The 16,725-nt window shown below is 45.9% G+C and overlaps 1 protein-coding gene across 1 annotated transcript in view; it reads left to right on the top strand.

The window, feature by feature from the left end:
• Positions 1–107: 107 nt before the first annotated feature.
• The window catches only part of ZNF622 (zinc finger protein 622), a 34,641-nt gene continuing 18,023 nt past the window's right edge, over positions 108–16,725 (top strand). The window contains exons 1-2 of the mRNA XM_085883798.1: positions 108–264; positions 12,393–12,707. Of these exons, the coding sequence (XP_085739924.1) occupies positions 12,414–12,707 (294 nt within the window). The 5' untranslated portion in view covers positions 108–264; positions 12,393–12,413. The remainder of the gene's footprint in view (positions 265–12,392; positions 12,708–16,725) is intronic.

Here is a 16,725-nt window from a genome sequence, read left to right as displayed (position 1 = left end):
GGTGTATAGCGATTGAGAAGTATCAATACGGCTGGTTTCCACCATTTTTCACTTGTGATCGCTGAAGTTACATTTCCACAGAACAAGTGTTACATTATGACCATTCTCACAGAAACGAGAGGTAGAATTCCAGTTGTTGAAGGATATAAAAGAAACGAGGCGCAGATAGATAATGTTGATGTGAGAACAGTGCAGTGGTGGTATTGGCGAGCACGGCAGTTCTTTCCCTCAGGAAGAGCGGACGTACTCCGAGAGACGTGCGCGGTGAGTTTGTGTGGAAATCCGTTATTAATCGGATGTTTTTCGCGCTCTTCAAGCGTCTTTAATCCTGAGGTAAAGCGGTGATGTACAGTGTGCTTACTTGTCCTCGGTTACTTGTAGTTGTAAGTACAGTGCGAATGGCGCAGGCTGAGGCCTAGGCAAGGCGGTGGTGAGCTTGCACTGTAACAGCTTCGTACCTGATGTTTAAAAACTCTCCCAGTTTGTCGGTTCATCCCGTTAAGGTCATTTGACACTTGAAGATGAATGATTTTCGATTCGTGTTTTGATGGAAAATTGTGATTTATTTACTTAATATGGAATAGGCTTCCATATTAAGGTTGCGATTGTAGTGTCGTGTAGAAGATGCTTAGCAGGCAGACACGAGCGGGGGAACAGTCGAGCCGGGCTGTGTTGCACAAGCGCGAGCGCGGGCGTACTTTGCCCGCAGCTCTCCTTTATTACGTACTCAGCACACTCACGAGCCGGGTGACTACGGCATTACTACAACGCCTCAGGCGGCGCGCACTCCTTATATTCCTGGCAGACACGATGCCCACGACGACCACTCCTCCCATCATCATGCCCCGCCCTGCATGCCCGCAGGCTATACCACACTCCTCCCTCCTAAAACTATGATTATTAAATGATCACCATCATAATAAGCATAAACAGCACGAAGTACTACGGTATAACAGTAGACAAGGTACAAAAAAGAAAACGACGAAGTATAAGCACATCACATCATACAACGTGTGAAGCGAGCTACTGGAGAAGCACAGCAGCACTACACAGCGAAAACGCCCCCAGGTGGCTCATGCTTACATGGCCCTCGGCGAGGTCGCGGCGACCTCCCGCAGCAAACCTCCCCCGGCACCATCAAACGCCTCCGGCCCATAAGGCGACACCTCTTCCCCAGCCAGACCTGAAACAGATAAACCTTCCGAGGCCGGACCCCCGCTGTCTGGAACCCGCGGCGCCACCGCCAGACCCGACTGACCTTGGTGGGGGCGCTGAACAGCGCTCTTGGCTGGAAGCAACAAACACTCCACAACAACCCACGCACCACAATCAGTTGAGATTCCACCGCATGGCCAAAACGGCCTTGAGCGAACCCAGAGAGCTGCGCCCCAGGCGCCAGGCACGTCTGACCTTGCTGAAAGCAGAGGTGGGGGTAACGCCGACCAGCGCACGAGTCCCGGCTCCGAGTCGATCTCCGAGACCCCCACGGCAGTTAGACGGTCGCAACTCCATTCAAACCACACTTTAACCATAGGCTCGTCATAAATCAGTAGGAATAACATTGGAACCATTGCAAACTCATTTTCCCGTACAGCGCGTTCTTTCGGCAAAATCCCTGCACATGACAAAGCAACTACCCGCGGCCCGGGGCAATGGAAGGCCAACCAAACCTTTTTATTCGCCACCACCGCTCCCAAAGCCATCACATCACATTGACCATACTGCAAAACCCATCGATTGATCTCCGCCAAACCCACTCTCACACAGGAACTGTTGGCATTTATTTCAACAACGTTAAACCGCATCACTCGAGCAAGGAAAAACAAATATGCAATGAACAGCAATCCATAACCCTCATCACGAGTCCGTCTCTTGGTTGTTGACTCGATGTTGCGAACCGTGACTCCCTTGCACGCGACGGGCTCGCTGCAGCTCGCCGTCGAAGCTGCCCGAACAACATAGGCGCGCATTGCCTCATGAACGCCGCCGAAGCGCGGGAACTCATCGCGAGAGCTGGCACGGCTCCCGCCGCTCCCGAACCGCACATCGCCGTTGCAGGCAGCGACGAACGGCCGCTCCCGTCGCATCGACGCGGCTCCCGCCGCCAGAACCTCGCCCTCGGGCCTCGACGAAAGCATCGAAGAGAGCACCGGCACACCTGGAGGTACGAACTGGAGATCCAGCCCGAGGTGCGCCAGCCAGTCCCGACCCAAAAGGGCGGGCCCCTCCCCTCGCACCACAAACACCGTGAGTAGGGCGCTTCGCCCCCGGTAGAGCACCGAGACGTCGGGCGCCGCAAGCGGCGCAATCGCTTCGCCGGTGTACGTGCGCGATGCGAGGGCAGCACGAGTGGACTCAACTCGACACCCGATCAGTGTCCCGCTCACTTCGACATTTACTGGCATCGGTCCTGTCATCGTAGGACCAACTGAAACCAGGCTCAACATGGGCAGCATCAGTGCCCCGGTCACCTCAACCCCCCCTGCCACTGATCTTGTCATCTCCGGATCAATTGGAAGCAGGTCTAACACCGGCAGCATCTCCCGCTCCGGGTCGCTGGAATCTCCGTGCCCCGGCCGCCAAACTCGACCCGGGGCGTCACCGTGCACGCCATGCACCGAACACCATGCCGGCAGTAGGTCTTGACCCGGGACGGAAGGACCGCTTCGCACACCGCCATCTATGACTGTAACGATGGGCGATGACTCTCGACACACACACCGTAGACGTCCTCGAGTGCTCAGACCGCCGTCCGAGTGATTGCATTGCAACGCTCGCCCACGACCCGCGCCGCAGACCGTGCGCGCGGCCGTGCGCGCCTGGCACATCGCGCTGACCTCCGGACCATCTGCTGCGCCCCGACCATCGAGACCCCGGACATTCTTCAGAGCTTGCGCGACGTCCAACGCCGCGTTCGAGCCGAACTGCATGTCTTCGTTCTTTAGCCGTGGCTTTGTAGAAATCATTCCCCCGATTTGTCGTGCCTCAATAAAACGAACACTGAGCGCGGCCGTTGCCCCCTCGACGTGGCCGAAGTCGACTCCGACGAAGGCGGGCACGCGTCCGCGTGTCTTGCCCTGACTTCCTGTCGTGCCTGAGCCGGCCGCGCCGGCGAGCCTCCTGGCTCCGGAGCCTGTGCGCGCGGCGAGCGAACCTGCTACACGCTCTCCGCGATGCGCACTCCTCCGGAATCTCGAACCGCGCGAGGTGCACTGAGTTACTCGCTGCCACTCCGAACCCAGCCACCACCCTGCACACGCCGATCCGAAGATCCTCGTCAGCCAACTGTAGTGTCGTGTCGTGTCGAAGATGCTTAGCAGGCAGACACGAGCGGGGGAACAGTCGAGCCGGGCTGTGTTGCACAAGCGCGAGCGCGGGCGTACTTTGCCCGCAGCTCTCCTTTATTACGTACTCAGCACACTCACAAGCCGGGCGACTACGGCATCACTACGACGCCTCAGGCGGCGCGCACTCCTTGTATTCCTGGCAGACACGATGCCCACGACGACCACTCCTCCCATCATCATGCCCCGCCCTGCATGCCCGCAGGCTATACCACAGCGATGACCTTAATACTTCCGAGTCTTGCACGTGACCGACATCGGCGAGGTTGCAATGACCTCCCAGCGGGACTCGGATAGCCGTGAGGATTGTCGAACTCTGTTTATTGCCCGTCCTAATGCACACTACTGCAGACTACACAACGCCTCAGGCGGCGCGAACACCTATATCCCTTGCAGGCACGTGACCACCCAAAACCACTCCTCCACGCCTCCACAACGCTCCCCGCCTTGTGCCCTGCCCCCGCAGGCCAGTACACCACATAGGCAAAGCCTAGAAGCGAATGTAGACTTCTTCTGACATTCGCTTCTGACTTTACATAAAACTTGTTGACAACTGTATACTTGCCAACTACACCGTGGTACATGTAAGCGCCGCACAGCTGACTATTTTGACGCAATTTCCGGTTACTTCGGCCTGGATTCGGGATCAGCGATCAAATAATGTAAATCACGATTAAAAAATATTTTTCGATGATGCGGGAGATATCTTTATTAAAATTAACTTTGGGAAAAAAAAATTGAATAAATAAACGATCACTTCTGGTCAAGAATAAAAGAAATTAAAAGTTCTGGAAAGTTTCAAAATCACTCCCTGTAATGTTAAATACAAAATAAACACTTCCTGTCATGAAAAAAAATCACTTTCGGAAGTATAAAATTAACTTTGGGGAAAAAAAAATAATTGAATAAATAAATAACCACTTCCGGTCATGATCTCCCGGCATGCATCATTCCCCATGACAAAAACCGGAAACAAAAAAAAACCAGAAGCAAAATGGTCATAGGCAACGACACAAATTCACAATTGCCATGGTATTGTGTTTCCCATTCTCTCATGTGCACGCGTGAAGTAATATTCACAAGATATAAATAAAACCAAATCGTGTTTATACACCGCACAGCGTTTAACAACAACCGGAAGCAAAAGGTCAGAGCTAACGACACGGATTCGAAATAGCCAGGGGTATTGTGTTGTTGTTGTTGTTGTTGTTGTTGTTGTTTCCTATTCTCTCACGTGCACGCATTAAGTATGAAGCTCACTTCGTTCGCTATTAAACGCGGCCATGATTTATGGTCCAAATGAAAAGGGTTTTAATAATATCCGAGCATCGGTTTTACAAGATGCATTGCAAGGTTGAGGTATGTTGAGACCGTTAAAGGGCGTTTGGTCCATTACGCCTGTGCTACATCCACATTCCCCTATTCGGCCATGTGCTCGAAGGTGGAGCTCTAGTGGTCTGATTGTTATTTTGGCTCCACCTGTGTTGTTGGTCTCTTGGCTCCTGTCAAATTCTCCCCTCATCCCTTTCGGAAATGTAAAAAATATCGCTTTTTATGAGTAATTAATGGATGAGCCACATTTTGTGGTGTAACGTGTCCGCTCTTCGTCTGGGAGATCAAATGTTCAAGCCTCGGCTGAGTCGTATCAAAGGTTTAAAAAGTGTGTGTTTGTGTTTCCCAAGGGCTCTCAAATGCTTGCTCCAAAAGTGGACTCCTTTGGACCCCCCCCCCCAAAAAAATTCCAATTTGATATCGCCTGTATGGGAAAGAGAGGTCCAGCTCCAAACTGTGCCCCACCTTGCCGTTGAGATTTATCAGCTTCACTTCTGCATTGTCAAGTCATGTCGATCAAAGCCGCTGTGTAACAGCAGTGCTACTTGAAGGCTGCCCTTGTTACTTATTGATAACTACGTGTCCTACCTGCTCGACACATGGTGCTTGGGGAAGCAAGTTCACAACAAAGACTGTGGGGCTGGAAATTAATCTCTTCCTCCTCTTCTTGCGTTTACCGGTTCACGTTGTCAGAACCTGAATTTGTTTGCCGGAGTTGGGACATATTACAGCCTATATTGCTTTTCCCTGCCCCGACCTGGTTACCTTGGTCATCAAAGGTGAAGGGAGGTTATGTTTTCACCCCTGTCTCGATCTATCTATCTATCTATCTGTCTGTATTTGCTTGTGAACAGGATATCAAAAAGTTGTAGATGGATTTGGACAAAATGCTGCGCACGCACGTGCATGCTGCGCTGCCGATTGTGTATGGGGCAATTGTTGACAGACTTAAGCACTCAGGCATGCTGAGACCGAGCTCCTTTTATAGTATAGACTAGCAAATATAACCTGTCGCTTCACTGATGGGGTTTAGGGGGGTTGGGGAGAGGAGAGAGGGGGAGAGGAGAGAGGGGGAGAGGAGAGAGGGGGAGAGGAGAGAGGGGGAGAGGAGAGAGGGAGAGAGAGAGAGAGAGAGAGAGAGAGAGAGAGAGAGAGAGAGAGAGAGAGAGAGAGAGAGAGAGAGAGAGAGAGAGAGAGAGAGAGAGAGAGAGAGGAAGAAGAAGAAGAGGAAGAAGAAGAAGAAGAAGAAGAAGAAGAAGAAGAAGTGGGGTGGGGAGAGGAGAGGGGGAGAGAGAGAGTGAGGGGGGAGGGGGGGAGGTGAGGAAAGCGATGCCTCACCAAACGTTGCTACATACTGTGAGAGGGAGGGATGCGAGGAGGTGTGAGAGAGGAGGAGAATGAAAGAATGGTGAGAGGAGGAGGTGGGGTTAGCAAAGAGAATGATATGTTATGCTTGATGACTGAACACATACAATACACATACACCTCATGTCAGAACAGCTATACACACACACACACACAACGATACAACAGTGTTTATAATGTAATTCGCTGGCACATCTGCAAAAAATTTGATATCCCAATTATAGAAAATTTGTGGGAACATGAACCAAAAGTAATCACTGAAAACATGGAAGTACGACCGCTCATGTATGACCGAATGATCCTATCAAGCATGAACATCAAACACACAGCGTTGTGACCAGATATCATACTTGGGTACAAAATGAAAATTAAGTCATTGATTACTGAGGTGTTACTGGCAGTGATTTTGGACTAAACGATGCAGAAATTAAGAAAATGACTAAACACCAAGACCTCAAGAATGAAGTGAGAAGATCCTGGAATCTGAAGAATGCCAAAGTTGTACCAGTGAAAGCTGGACCGACAGGAATGATGACAAAGAACCTCAGAGATATTAAACATTGGGGCAATACCCCTGGGCGCTCACCTGGTGGAGGCTGAATAAGGTAACCAGGCAACCACTGGTATGCATAGATGACCCACAAAATATATAACTGAGAAGAAAGTAAATACTGATGGAATTTTTTTAAAATGAAATGAACAAACCTTGGTAAAGGCCCGGTCACACCTTGACGTTTTAGCCAACGTATGCCGATTTTTTATTTTATTTATTTTTTTTTTTTTTTCCGAAAGCGCTGGCACACGTTGAATACGTTATGCGTAAGTTTTGATAACATTGAGAGCACGCTGAAAAACACTGCCATACGTCGTTGTACGCTGGCTTTAAACGTTGTACTTTTCGGTTGTCCTCAAATTTTTTCATGCTTGAAATTTCACGACGTATGCCGGCGTATGACTCACACGTTCCGCTACGCTGGCCACAAGTTGTATGCACGGTCTGCGATCGTTGACAGACGTCAACACATGCTACTTGTAAGTTAATCATAAGTTGAGACACGCCGAGGTAATGTTTAGCGTACCCAAAACTTATTTCTAACCTATGATTAACGTGTTGTTGGCACGTTACGCGATCGTTGCCACACATCGACAGACGTTACTTTTAAGTTACTCATAGGCTGAAAGACGTCGGTATAATGGATCGTCCTTGCATCAGCGTCCACGGCCACGGCCAGGACACTTATTTGCAGCATTCTTCAAACTTTTCTTCAGTATGACGAGGATGTTCACACTTCGATGTCTAGCTTGGCTATGATTCCAATTGTCCATCGGCAGCGTCTATTTAAAATAGTCGAATTTGAGCGTTTTAACACGTTCAGAAGAAACGCTTCAAATTTCCAAACCCCAGCGTCAAAAAACAAAGGCGAGTGACAGCAATTTAAATCGTTCATTCTAAACAATGAAACTAGCTGAGTGGTACCGTTTAAAAGTCGTTGAGTGTAAAAAAAAAAATCCAATTGTTGAGCGCAAGCGTCTACTTTCAATAGTGGGGTTTGAGCGATTTAGCACGTTCAATAGAAACGATTAAAATTTCAAGCGCCAGCGTCAAAAAAACAAAGGCGAGTGACAGCAATTTAAATCGTTCATTGTAAACAATGAAAATAGCTGAGTGGTACCGTTTAAAAGTCGTGAGTGTAAAAAAAATCCAATTGTTGAGCGCAAGCGTCTACTTTCAATCGTGGAGATGCAGCCATTTAAATCGTTGAGTGGCAGCCTATGATCCGACCCGTGGACACGCGGACGCAAGGACGATCCATCATAACCCACACCCTCCCCCTCACACTCACCTACTACTGCCAACATGAACAAACTACTACTTATACTGATACTGATACTGATACTGATACTGTTACTGCTGACATGGACATCGACTCAAAAAGGACTCGAAAACACTGTTGGGTTTCCTTTTATGAACACCATTTTTATATACCTATTCCCAAAACCGCTGGGAACACGTCTTTATATGGCAGTTGTAAGCTAGAAACACATTCATTTTTTTTTTTTTGTCAATCGGAAGACGTCATTGGAATACGTCTACATACGTCGATGTGTTGGGACTACGTAAAGAATTGGTTCAAAGCACGTCAAACATAAGTTAGAAATAAGTTTCGCGTAAAAAAGACATTACCGCGACGTGTTTCGACTTATGAGTAGCTTATAAGTAGCCTTTGTGGACGTGTGTAAGCGTCCACATATCGCGTGTACAACTTATCCCCATCGCATGCGGAACGTGTGTCATACGCCGAGTACGTCGTAAAATTTTGAACATGTTTAAAATTTCTTGACGTACTCTACTTACTACGACGTATGATAGCGTACTTTAGCGTTGTACTCACGTATACCAAACTTACTCATACCGTATTTGACGTGCCCCAACGTTTTAGACACATTTTTCTTAGGTCGGCATACGCTGGCAAGATCGCCAAGGTGTGACCACGATGTTGACACTTCCATTTCTACGGCAGTTATGATTCGAATCGTTGTGCGTCAGCCTTTTAATAGGCTACGTCATGACATCGTCGGCGATGCGTGCAACGCGCTATGCCGAAGTTAGACTATCGTTGGGCATCGGTTGTGTAGGCCAACAACAGGTTCAGCATTCGTTGGTATAAGTTATCTATAACACAACGAAACGTTCTGTGTCCATTACTAATATGTTATGCATACGACCAACTCGTTATGAATACGTCCGAATCTTAAAAAAAAAAAAACATCAAAAGTTCAACGTCAGCCAGCGTTTTACATACATTTTAATACGTTGCCATCGCTGGCTAAAACGTCAAGGTGTGACCGGGCCTTAAGATCACGGGTGATAAAGGTTGTGGTCAAGTTTCATTGAAATCATATGTGTAGTTTCTGTGAAGTTGTTGCAAGTATTTGTGGATGGACGGACGAGGCACCATCCCATAAGCTCCCTGGAACTAATTTACAGGTGAGCTAAAAACCATCTCTGGGAATATTATTACAAACAAACTACATTAGGAAGCTCTCCAGGCCTCAGTAACGATCCTGAAGAGAGCCCTCGGCACAAAACTTTGAGAACAGAAATCTTCACAGGTTGGTCCATGAATCGTGACCCCTTACTGAAATGAAGGTGGATACTTTGAACCCACCTTGGGAGGGAGGACTCCATTCCACATTCTGAAACCTGCATATGTAGATGCCAATCAAGGACATATATATATATATATATATATATATATATATATATATATATATATATATATATATATACACACACACACACACACACACACACACACACACACACACACACACACACACACACACACACACACACACACACACACACACACACACACACACACACACACACACACACACACACACACACACACACACACACACACACACACACACACACACACACACACTTTCATTAGTATAGATAGGGGGACATGAAATGTGGAAGGTTTTTTTTTTTTTTCTCTCAGATTCATGCTCTTGGGGTGGGGACATTTGGTCACAGAAGTCCCAATCAAAGACCGTTTTTTTGTTTGTTTTTAATTAACACTAACTTTGAATTTGGGTCTTTCTGGTGGACCTTTTTGCCATATTTACCTCTACCACCGAAGGTGGACAGAGGTAATGTATTCACCCCTGTTTGTCTGTTTGTTTGCAGCATATCTCAAAAAGTTACGGATGGATTCAGATAGAATTTGGGGGACATATTGGGTGTGTGATTCGGACAAATTCATTAGATTTTGGTGAAGATCTGGATCCAAATCCAAGATTAAAAAAATATTTTCAAGTGATTCTTCACCATTGAGGTGGGACTAAAAACAATGCATAGTTTCTTCTCCTCCTCCCCTTCCCTTGAAAAGGGGTGAGATCCAATGGCACCAAGCCTTTGCCCTGCCTTAACCACAATACTCTTCCACTTCCCTCTGTCCACGGCCAACTCTCTCTCCACTCTCCAACCACTGCCACCTTACCGATATTCCTCCTTACACAATCCTCCCATCTCGACTGTGGTCTACCTCGTTCCCTCCTTCCTTGCTCCTTCAACCTATTTGCCTCTCTGTATCACCACCCATGCCATAACTGTCCTTCCCTCCCATCTTTCCTCTCTGACCACCTGCTTGCTGATCTCTTCCAATATTATTATTCCCACGCCATTATTCCTTCCATCCCTACCTGCATGCAACAACTTGTATCCTCCTACCAACTTCCTCGTCCTGTCTCCTTTCCATCTGGTCTGCACACACAACACCTCCAACCACCTTCTCCACCACCTCGACCCCTATCCCGCCATTGATCCCACATTCAAACTACCTAGTCGGACCTCGCTTCTGAACCGCTGCCTGACCAGCAGAGCCAGTACCATCTTGATAAGTTTGGGACGCTCTCGTCATCAATCAGCAGTGCTATCCGGGCTGACCTTCTGGACCTATTTTAGTGTACACACACCACTCTTTATCCACTCTCCCCCCTTCTTGCCTGCCCCTCTCCCCCATCCTCAAGACACTCATCCCTACCTCCACCCCACTCACTCCCTCTCTTCTTTCAAAACGTTATGGACGAGTTGCGGCAATACCCGGTGGATGAGTTGATTCGGTGACAATGACAAGCCAATTAAATGTTGGTTGAGGTCCCGATCTCGATGTGGCCCATTCATTGGGATATAAAACGTAAACTGTTCAGCCTTGTAGAGGTATGCACTCTACCGAGTGCCTGTTCTCGTTACCTCCGCCACCAGGGGTTATGTTTTCACCCTTATTGGGTCGCCAAAATCGGTGACCCTTATTGTCAGTAATTCTGTCTGTTTGTTTGTCATCAGCATAATTGGTAGTAAACGTGGGTGGATTTTGACCAAACTTGGGCGGTAGGTACACCTTGTGACCCAGTGCTTTGGAAATTGTGATGGTTGCTCGGGACGCTTTGGTTCCCAAGCAACAATGAAAAACCTTCAAAATCGCTACCGTTCACGCCCTAGCGACCAGGTGAGTGCATCGATATGAATGAAACTTTGCAGGTTCATGGTACTCAATGAGTACTACAACTTTGCCTCAGGACATATTGACTGATTTCGCTTAGGTCAGGGGTCAAAGGTCAATGAGTGCATTGTTCAGGAAAAATTACCATTCAAAGCCCCCTTGCTCATACACGGGTTAACCGATTTGATTGCTATTTCGTAAGTACTTAGTACTACATTAACTCAGATCAGGGGTCAAAGGTCATCGGATCCTCGGTGACCCATGGCCGCCTACCGGCTTGTCTTTCTGTCTTTGTTTGTCTGTGAGCAGGATATCTTAAGTTATGGACGGTTTCGGCCGAAACTTGTTGGACAGGTTGGTTATGTGACGAGGATGAATTGATTCGATTTTGGTGAAAATCCAGATACGATAATTTTTTTTTTAATTTTCATTTTGAGTCCAGTATCTTTGGATTGTGTTCCCTATCTCTATTTTAACCTTTCTAATTTTACTTTTCTTTCTATCCATCGAATCACCTGTTTCATGCATTCTTCTATATTTGGATATTGTCGTCTTTTTTGTGCAGCACAAGGCGGTGGTGTGGCAACGTTGGCTGAGGGTGTGGCAACGTTGGCTGAGGGTGTGGCTGTGCCACTGATACAGTGCCCCTTGCTGGTTAGGGCAGGAATTTGGAATTTGTCCAGGGTGCCAGCAACAGCTCGCCTACTCCTTGCAAAAACAAGGACACTATGGGATCTTTAGCATTACCGATTAATGCCGGCAGTTGGGATGTCCAGTTTAAACCGTCCATCCGAAAGACGGCACACACACTGATTAATCACCTTGCCCGTGAAGCACCAGGATGGCAGTTGGTAGCTGGGCTGACATTCAAACCCAGGCTAGACAGTTTGGAGGAGAGTGTGCATACCTCTAGGCCATCCTGCCAGCCCATTTGATATCACTATGCATCACTTGGCATCCAATAATTATGTTGCCATCAGCTGTCGGGCCTATGTTATCAATCAGGCTTGCCGATTTTCCTTGCTCTGTATTTTTTTTTAATCTCCAGACACATTATAGACTTGTTCAAACTATATTCAAACCTAATTGTGGACCAGCAAAATCGATCTTCCTAACCTGATGCTCTCTCACAACTTGGGTGTGAGGAGTGTATGTTCCCTGCAGAATGTTTCTTCTGAATACGAGTCTTGCACTTTTGTTCCTGCGGTTTTTTGAATGTTGATTTTTTTTTTCATTTTTTATATGAAACTAATATTATATGCATTTTGATATCGCTAATTATTATTGCTGTTTTTTTTTCCCTCCTGCTTCCCATCCCCACTGTATCCCCTGTCAGGTTTGCAAGTAACTTTCCAACATGTCTGCACTCACTTGCATAACTTGTCGTGTTGTTTTCTCGAGTGCGGAGCTGCAGCGTATGCACTACAAATCGGATTGGCATCGTTACAATCTCAAGAGAAAAGTAGCGGACATGCAGCCCGTTACTGCGGAGGTCTTTCAGGAGAAAGTTCTGGCTCAGCGAGCAGCCACGACGGGCCCGGAGCCTGTACAATCCTGTGCCTTGTGTGGAAAGACCTTTGCATCGACCAACACATTCAATAACCACCTGCGCTCACAAAAACACCGTCAGGCAGAGGCAGCCTTCAGGAAGGTGGGAGATCTGGCTGTGCAATATGATCTTTGACATAATGGATCATGATTCTGTCAATGTGAAGGAAACTGTAATTATTTTTATTTATGAATTTAATTTATCGATGTTTGCAGAGTTTAAAGTTGTTTGGACTTTGGAAAGAAATTTGGAAGAAGTACTTCAACACCATACCCCTACCCTCCCCTCCACCATACACCCCCATACCCACCAACCCTTCCCCTGTATTTTTTGCTCACCTGGAACGCAGTTCTGGGGAGCTTATGTGATGGCGTGTTGTCCGTCTGTCTGTCTGTCCATCCACAAATTCTTGCAACTTCTTCTCTGAAACTACACATATGGTTTTGATGAAACTTTACCACAACCTTAATCAGGGGTCTTCATGGGAGTTCCCTCCCTAACCCCCCTCCCCCCTAAAAAAATGCCCCCCTGAAGAGGTATTTGCTTTCTTCTCAAACGACACACAATTCCGATGAAACTTGACCACAACCTTCTTCATCCGTGATGTACCAAAGTTTGTTCATGGTATTAAAAAAAATGGGGTGTAAAGGGGGGGTTGCCCCCCAAAATATGTATTTACTTTCTTCTCTGAAACAACATGCACAATGTCGAAGAAACTTGACAACGACCTTCATCACCCGTGATGTACCAAAGATTGTTCACGACATTAAAATAAATTGGCATCTAAGATGGTCCCCTGGGGAGTTGCCCCCCAAAATATGTATTTGCTTTCTTCTCCGAAACCACACACAATTCTGATGAAACTTTGCCATAACCTTCATCACCCGTGATAAGCTGGGCAAGAAATTTAAAAATGTGCTTATTTAAGCTTCATGAGGCATTTATGAGGAAAAGCAAACAAATAGGTGTGTCTGGAGCGGATTTTTGTGCTGAGTATGAATATGTTGTTTGTGTTTCCCAAATTTGCCTAATTAGGTCACTAATTAAGGTCAAAGGTCAATTGGTGCAAAACTCATTTTTTTACAAAATATGTTTTATTTTACATCCTAAATACAGATATGCAAACTATTTGTCAATATCTTTTATATTAAATCATACAAATATTGTCACAGTTTAGAAATGAACAGAAAACGTGAAGGAGATATTCACTTTAATCATGAATATATCCTAAACGGCTGGACTTTTCATTTTTTTTTTACGGTAGGATGGATTGCTACTTATTTTGGACAGCAAAATACACTAGTGATCACAGTACCCTGGCTTCCATCATTGCATTGGGTCTGTGGTATATGAATATAATGTTTGTTTTGAAGATTTCGGCTAATAAGAAGGTGTTTCGACGAGATTCAAGGTCATGGCAGGCAAAATAGCAGACAGGCCCGACGCCCTGCTGAATATTGCAACTCGAGACGTGGCAACGGCTGATGTAGAGAAGTCGCTGCTGAAGGCAGAGCAACTAGGACAGAACCAGCTGGAGACGTTCGTGAAGGATAGAATGGTCGATAAAAGGTAAATTTCAGGGATCCATTGCCAAAGACAAAAGCTCTCACTTTCGCATCCTTGTATAATGTACATGTAGCGTCAAATACTTCAAAAGGAAAGATGGAAACTTTGAAAGCCGACAGGAATTTCACACAGAGACTTGTCATGGCATACAGGGCTGGCAGACCAGTTGATCTAAACAACATCATGAACCATGAATTGATGAAAGTACCAGTGAGCATTGCTGACACGTCTGGCACCCTCCGAACAGGTAAAAAAATCCATTCTATTTGACCTGTTGACGAAGGATGTGAGCTGTCCTACAGAAATTACCATCAGTTAGTCTTCATGTCTAATAATTAATAGATGGACAAGCAATGATAATGTCATTGGGGAAGCCAATGGATGTGAATACGTTTGCGGAATATGCTGATGTATTTGTCAAACACGTTTTGAAGCAGGGAGAAGCCTACAATAGGATTGATGTGACATTCGATCGGTACAATGACCTGTCTATCAAAGGCGATACACGAGTAAAGCGTACGAAGAAATCCAGGCCAATTCGTCAACTGATTGAAGACTATGATGTACCCCTTCCAAACAAATGGACAGACTTCATGGCATCTACTGACAAGAGGGACCTTTGCCTGTATCTCTCTAATGCACTTGCTACAGCTCCGAGTGAGAAGACCATTGTTGTCGGTGGAGGTTTTGCGTCCGAGACGGAGGTACGAAGTACTGATGCGAACATGAACACATTTGTTGGAAAGCACCCATGAGGAGGCGGATACTCGTATTGTACTTCATTGCATTCACAGCAATGAACAAACAATAGTGTTAACTGCTCGTGATACAGATATCCTGATCTTACTTTTGGCACACTTCAACAAACTGACTTGCTCGCAGTTGTGGCTCAAGGCTGGAACATCGAAAAAGCCGAAGTATGTTCTTATTCATGACATTAGGAAACAACTTTGCTTTAGTGACCAAGTATATGAAACAATTCCAGCCTTCCACACCATTACAGGTTGCAATACCATATCATACTTATCTGGACACTCCAAGAAGTCCGCATGGAATGTATTCATTGAACACAACAATCTCCTGAAGGCTCTTGGAAGGCCACCAACTCTGTCCACGGACGTTTCTGATGTGACAGATGAATTTCTCGGCATCATTTACAAGACCTCATCCCAGAACTGTGACAAGGCCTGGGTGAAGCTGTTCAGTAAATGTAATGCATCAGATTCGATGCCACCATCAAGTGATGCTGCTCAATATCACATACAACGGGCTAACTACCAAAGCCTTGTATGGATAGAGGCCTGCCATCCCAAGCCAGTCATTCCTTCCCCAACTGAGTCTGGATGGAAACTGGTTCACGGGGTTCTTAAACCTGTGCTCGCATCTCTTCCTCCCATTCCAAAGGCTTGCAAAGACATTGTAGAGTGCAGCTGCACAAAGGGTTGTGTCAGCAATAGGTGCTCATGCAAGAAATGGAACTTGCAATGCACAGAGGCTTGCAAATGTAGTGACTCAGAAACTGAAAAATGCAAAAATAAGGTCCAATAATAGGCTTCCCACCATACACTGTACATTACAGTCGTCTTGCCCATGCTGGACTAATCCTTAAGTTGTTTCAACAATGTTGTTGCGGTTTCATGGTGGGGAAACGATGGTTGTGAAATCCACCTTTCATGATTTCAATATTTCATGATATCATATTTCAAGTTAATTTCATGAAACTCAGTATTTTGCACTAACGAACCATTGGCGGCATTAATTAGCATGCTAATTAACTCAAATCTTTAACACAAACATCATCTTCCTGTAACCCAGACCCAAAGCAATATGGATGCCAGAAAACTGTGGTACTGGTGCATTTTGCATATTAAGTTACTTAGATGAAAATCCGTATTTTGCACTAAAATGAACACTTCTAATTAGCCGAAATCTACAAAACAAACATATTCATGTACCACAGACCCAATGTAATGATGGAAGCCAGGGTACTGTGGTCACTAGTGTATTTTGCTGTCCAAAATAAGAAGCAATCCATCCTACCGTAAAAAATGAAAAGTCCAGCCGTTTAGGATATATTCATGAATAAAGTGAATATCTCCTTCACGTTTTCTGTTAATTTCTAAACTTTGACAATATTTGTATGATTTAATATAAAAGATATTGACAAATAGTTTGCATATCTGTATTTGGGATGTAAAATAAAATATATTTTGTAAAAATATGAGTTTTGCACTAATTGAACTTTGACCTTTAATTAGTAACCTAATTCGGCAAATTTGGGAAACACAAACAACATATTCATACTCAGCACAAATATCCACTCCAGATAAACCTATTTGTTTGTTTTCCTCAAAAATGCCTCATGAAATCCGATTTGCTGGAAATCAAACCAGTCTATGATGTACCAAAGTTTGTTCACGCTATTTTAAAAATTGTGGTTGAAGGGGATTTATGGGGTTGGGGAGGGTTGCCCCAAAAATAGGTATTTGCTATAACATTGGTTCATTGGTAAATTTTGCTGATTCCGTCCCATGTTGAGTTCATCCTCAGTGTC

The sequence above is a fragment of the Eptatretus burgeri genome, chromosome 6, assembly GCF_056783735.1.
Source record: "Eptatretus burgeri isolate ZD-2024b chromosome 6, Ebu_testis_v1, whole genome shotgun sequence".
NCBI classification, from domain to species: Eukaryota; Metazoa; Chordata; class Myxini; order Myxiniformes; family Myxinidae; genus Eptatretus; species Eptatretus burgeri.
The sequence above is the reverse complement of the archived record's forward strand: the minus strand, read 5'-3'. Positions and strand labels throughout refer to the sequence as shown.